This window comes from Amphimedon queenslandica, unplaced genomic scaffold, assembly GCF_000090795.2.
Source record: "Amphimedon queenslandica unplaced genomic scaffold, v1.1 AMPQUscaffold_11879, whole genome shotgun sequence".
Lineage (NCBI taxonomy): Eukaryota > Metazoa > Porifera > Demospongiae > Haplosclerida > Niphatidae > Amphimedon > Amphimedon queenslandica.
Window position 1 is genome coordinate 1 of NW_003547881.1, and position 6,164 is coordinate 6,164.

The window sequence follows — 6,164 nt, forward strand, 5'->3', positions numbered from 1 at the left end:
GAGGATCCCATGTAATGGTGTACTGGTATTCTCATACCATAATGGATCACATATATCTATAAATGAAGAATATTATTAGTAATACAAGTTATGTATGGAGGGATTGACTAAAGGTCAGTTCATGTACTTACCAATATCAGTGGATGAGTGCTTAACCTCTTCTATTGAGAACTGTAAAATTATTAATAATATTAAAAGTGTATTTATAATCACAAACCTCTCTTAGATCATATTTATCTTCACCACATGTTAGTTCAGTGATACCAATACTAGCTAACTGTTGCTGTAGCTTTATAGTTAGAGGAAATAATAAAGAATAAAGATACTCAGGAATGAGATATTCTAGGATGACAGAGCCAGGAAGAACTTGAAGAAAATAAAGATTGAAATCAGGAATGTCATATCCTTTTGGTATTGCTCTACGAAAGAAGAAAAGGTCATCCAGTGTGTAGTCATCTCTGTCAACTTTAGCAATCATTACTCGTGTACCAGGAGGAACACCTTTTACACCAAACTGTACAGCATCAGCATCTTTCAATAGTCCACCACTGTTTATAAAATAATCCTTTAACTTCTCTTCATATGACAACCAAGTTCTCTTCAATGAACGATTGTCACTCAGAAACACACGAACCAGTCTTACTATCAGTTCATAGTTGAACCATGATACATACTTGTACTCTAAGGTTGAGAAAAGATCTGTCATTGTTTTAATGTCACTAAACTCTTCTCTAACTGCTTGCACTGTAGCTGAATCACTCTTAGAAGAACCCAGCAAAGTATGGACACGTCTTTTAAGATATTCAATGATTTTATGAAGAAGGTCTGGTTTATTCTCAAAGGACTCCATTGTCAGTTGTAGTGTGTCAGCAAACTCATCCTTCAGTTCATATATCTTATTTGTTAAGGGATGATTCTTTTCAGGATGATGAGCATAAACTGTAAAATAAATAAAATTAAGGTAACCTCATGAATGAAAATTAGTACAAAATATATTCAAAAAAATTTAACGTGTCATAATGAATATTATGCAAGTGCAACAAATTTTTGTGGTGCTTTATTATCATGAGCACAATTTCATGTCGCAGTAGTGGTGTATACGTAAACTAAAATGCTGTAGTGGGTGTGGTTGGTTACATTACATCTCACAAACTGACATCAAAATTTTATGTAGAGTTGTGCATATTTTTGCTACTCTTGTTGACAAATTACCTGTTGCTCTGTCAGTGCTTGCTGGTGACATAGCTACTTCATCTGCTCCTGGAGTGGCACTTTTTTCTGAAAAAAAAGTTCATTATCAAATAAGTGTGTATGTCATATGAAACCTTAATTTACAAAAAAATAATTTTATGCATGTGAGACAAATAATTTCCTGAGAAATATAACACTGCATTTTTCATAATCAAATTTTTATGCTAAGAGAAAGAACAAATGAGCGACAAAATTTGGTCAAATTCACTGGAATTTGTATGTAATAATATTCATTGCTTGATAATGATATTTATGTACTATATCAGTAGTGTGACTTCTACTACACAACCAAAAGTTTGGAGTCTGAATCAGGATGATACTAGCCTGAATCAGTCATGAAATCAGTACTGGATCATGTATTTTGGGCAATTAGTCATGATACAGTCATGAAATCAGTTGCAACACAATCATGAAAAGGTTTTGTACTGGTTCAGGCCAGAGCATCAGGCATGATCAGCAATGATACTTGTCAGGACTGTACCAGTACTGATATCAGACTTGATTCGTTCATTTTGGGCAATATTGCTGATTCAGGGATGATTACTTTTGGTTGTGTATGCAAGCAATTAGCTCAATACCAAAAAAGGAGATAGTTAGGCTACACAACCCAACCTACACTAACACATAATGTATTATCATAGATACTGATATACTGACAGTGATACTATTGATGTCAACACTCAACTAATATATGTACCTTTTGAATTAGTTGATCCTCCAGGTGGCATAGCTGGTAGAGGATGTTCACGAGCTATTTCATCAGCTAATGCTGGATCACCTCCTCCTTCTTTAACAGCTACACACACTCTCCTCCAACAAGGAATACCATGAGATTCATAATCATAATCCTTCTTTAACCAATACTCTATGACTTTCTGTAGACAAGCAATAGTAATTCCGCGACAATCAGCTTCTATCCTGTTGATTGTATCTAGTTCAAGGCACCAGGAAATGGCAATCTGCTTCCAGCCAGCTGAAAGTGGCTTGATTCTATTATAAACAGCATAGAAGTCTTTTTTACCCGTAAAATAATCATAAATGTTAAATATATATCCTCAAACTCACTTAGTTCTTTATTGCAAACGTTTATAAAAAGAGAGGAAGAAGGGCTTGTAGCCATAGCGGGTCGAGAGGAAATTATGATCCCACGCAAAATACCAGCTCCACCTATTCTGGGCGTGGTAATAAAATGGCGGCCATGATGCAGGTAACAAATACATTGTTTTCTTTCTTAAAGTATAATTTTCTTTTAGAAAAATCCACCAAGTCTTCTCTTCATTAATAAATTATTCAGGACCTTCAAACCAACCAATAACAGCAACTCACTACTGTACAGCAGCTGAACCAGTAAAAGTTAATTTTTTTAATTTCATAGTTATTATTAGAAATTTGATATAGTGTAGACCAGTTGGGTACAATATACAGTGTCGGATACTCTGATCTTAAGAAAATATTCATTACACAATCACTTACCAACAACACTCAAGAAAAAAGTGTATTAATTATTAATTAATTTATTTATTATTAATTAATTAATTGTTATTATTAATGGCTCCAGGTGGAAGCTGTTGGTAAGGTCTCATGGTTGCTAAGAGACCCGTCCTGGTACGTACTCTATCATTTAAAGAACAAAAGTGGAAAGAGGTTTCTCTTCTGTGAGTTTGAATCTATTTTATTATTATTATTATTATTATTATTATTATTATTAATAGATGGTCCTGATGATTGTGGTAAAAGTGTTTGTTTATTACAAATAATTCATTATTGTCTGGCCAATGACTGGATAGTACTCCATGTACCCAGTGGTAAGATTTATTATTATTATTATTATTATTATTATTATTATTATTATTATTATTATTTCTAGTATTCAAGTGGACTCATTCCAGCCGTGAGTTAAAGCCATTACTGCAAACTGATGGACTGTCTGACTTACCTGATGATACAGTGGACTGGCTCTCTCAGTTTAAAGAAATGAATCATCAACATATGTCTGAAGTTAATAATATATTAATAATAATATTAATAATGTACTGGGAGGAGCCACTTCACTACTGGCCATTATTGATCAAGTACCCTGTACTATAGTATAGGGACTTTGGTCCGATTTTGGAGGAACTTTAAAAATTCATAAAAAATCCAAACTTGATCGGAATCAGCTCAAACTTGCTACACAACATAAGAACATGTATATATATCAGGAAATGTAATAAAAATGGAGAATTCTCTCCTTGTCATTTTTGACAAAATTTGGCCAAAATCCCTGTACTATAGTACAGGGACTTTTGTCCAATTTTGGAGCAACTTTAAAAATTCATAAAAATCCAAATTTGATCAGAATCAGCTCAAACTTGCTACACAACATAAGAACATGTATATGTATCAGGAAATGTAATAAAAATGTAGAACTCTCTCCTTTCCATTTTTGATGAAATTTGACCAAAATCCCTGTACAGGGACTTTAGCCCAATTTTATATTGTAATTAGCATAAATAAAATACACCAATCTAATAAAATTAATTTTCTTCTTATATTTAGTTAAAATTGTCTCAAGATTACATCTGGAACAATAAGGAGACTGTTAAAACTGGTGAGAGTCTTCTTGACATTATTAAACTGGTATATATTAATAATAATATAATCATAGATATTAGAGTAAATGAAAGGGATTGGAAACGGGGCTTAGCAACAGGAAATGCTAGTTGGATTACCACGTGACAACCATCAGTGTTTCCCTCTCCTCCATTGGTGAAGTTGCGCTGGCAGGATTTTGAAAGAAATTTGTGTTGCTCCAGGATAGCCCTTGCTAATGATCTATAGCCTATTGCACATATAATTTTTAGAGCTACCCACAGCAAGTTTTTTTGTCTCTGTAAAGCTATTTTGCAATCAGTTATAGGTACAACAAAATCAATTTTTTTGGTACACTTTAGCTCTTGTAACAAACTCATACTTCATAGATTCTAACTCTAACCTGTATAATTACTTTGGAAAGTGTAAGGCCTTTCATATGATCATAATGGTTTCCAGTTTTACTTTAGCATGTTTTGAGAAAAGGGAGAATAATGGAATAAATGGCATTTTAAGAGTAAAAATGGGCTGTATCATTAAAATTATAGTATTTTCTGTACAACAGATAACAGTAGTGTTGAGAGGAAATATCAAGCTTCTTGATGCATCAGTTTCACTTAAATGAGAACAGTCCTTCGCCAGATATTGCTCCTGAAAGTAGGAAAAGTAGCGTGAAAATAGTGACAAAATCCCAACCCACCTCTGTATGTTTAGTAACAATACAAATGAATGGAGGTTGGGCTATGCCCACGCACCCGTTTCCAATCCCTTTCATTTACTCTATTATCTATGATATAATGAACTACTGTCAACCACACCCCTCCCTCTCTCCTCTCCTCTAATTGTTTATTAGGGTATTGCTAAACCAAAGGTATCCCATAATGTATTCCATACAATATTCAATGAGATATCAGTATTGAACAAGTACCATCAATACATTATGTATCACCTCTCCTATACTGGTACCCTATAGACAGTCAGTATTACTAGCTGTTGATGATATTAATGGCTGCTATTGTCCAACCTCTTTTAAACAGGTCTGTATTTAATGATGAGGTATAATGAATATTAATTAACACACCCTCTCTCTCCTTCTCTCTTGACAGGTTCAGCCAGAGCATTTGTGTATAGTAAAGACTTTAAGGGAATTCTTACAACCAAATAAAGTAATAATAATAATAATAATAATAATAATAATAATGATAATAATAATAATAATAATGATAATAATAATAATAATGATGATAATAATAATAAATTTTATTATAGTTTAAAGGTGTTGTGGTTGGATCAGTGTCCAGGAGGTTAATGAAGAACATGAGGACTAAAGGTACTAGATATACTGGCATGGTCTCAGGGAGGAAGGTATTGTAAACACAAACAATACTGTAAACAATGGGTGTGGCTTGCTCCACCCACTTTGTGTTTTAGGGTAGATATTTATTGGAGAGTTTTGATCCGGTTAAAGTGATGCCATTTTCTGCTGGTGAATTCAATACTTATATTAATAATCTTAATAAAGAGAAGTGGATGAATAAAGGTGAGTTTATTTATTTATTTATTTATTGTGTGTACATTAAGCCACTTTTATGCTACAAGTCATTTTAACTTAAAGTGGTTCATAAACCATGAGGTGTAGTGGTTCCACCTGCAGCTGTGTTTAAATCAGTTTATAATGATACAGTGTATATACACAATACACCTGCTGTTCCTCCTTCAGTACTTAAACCAGTTTGATTATCTACACCACATACTTGAGGCACTTTAGATAAGCCAGTACTAACAACATTGATTGATGTCCTCATGTAAACTGGTTTATTACTAAAGGATACTGGCACTGGTCATAGAGTAAATGTGATTATAGATATAAGACTGAAGAGTATATTATTATTATTGTTTATTGTGTTGTGTTACTGTAGAATTAAATAAACTGATGGAAGATGAACTATGGACACTGTCTGGAGGTGTACCTGGAGAACTGGAAAAAATCTGTAGATATATTTAATTTGTATAATAAAAAAATCTAAAATGTATTATCAAAATGTAAAAATTATTTTAAAAATAAAAACGTTAGTTATACAATAATATTCACAACTAATACTAGCAATAATTGTTATTAATAATAATAAAATAAAAGTTTACAAGTACAAAACCATTGGGTGTACATAGGTATATGGTATATAATGATGATTATAAGGTGCTACAATAATGGTACGATAGCGATAAGCAATAAGGTTTGATTATGATGGTAATACAGTAGGACAATGGTAAAACGATGGTATTAAGGTGCACAATGGTGTAAGGTGGTTATACTTACATTGGTAAAAAGATGGTACAGGGTA

At 32.8% G+C, this 6,164-nt stretch overlaps 1 protein-coding gene across 1 annotated transcript; it reads left to right on the forward strand.

Annotated features, from left to right (window-relative positions):
* The first annotated feature begins 2,652 nt into the window (after nucleotides 1–2,652).
* LOC105315063 (uncharacterized) lies at nucleotides 2,653–5,855 on the forward strand. The gene is made up of 11 exons (XM_020004877.1): nucleotides 2,653–2,744; nucleotides 2,810–2,906; nucleotides 2,964–3,056; nucleotides 3,119–3,249; nucleotides 3,790–3,870; nucleotides 4,676–4,746; nucleotides 4,796–4,859; nucleotides 4,929–4,988; nucleotides 5,092–5,187; nucleotides 5,254–5,362; nucleotides 5,742–5,855. Exons 4-11 carry the CDS (start codon nucleotides 3,226–3,228, stop codon nucleotides 5,825–5,827), a joined length of 591 nt encoding a protein of 196 aa, XP_019860436.1. The 5' UTR covers nucleotides 2,653–2,744; nucleotides 2,810–2,906; nucleotides 2,964–3,056; nucleotides 3,119–3,225; the 3' UTR covers nucleotides 5,828–5,855.
* Nucleotides 5,856–6,164: the final 309 nt, after the last annotated feature.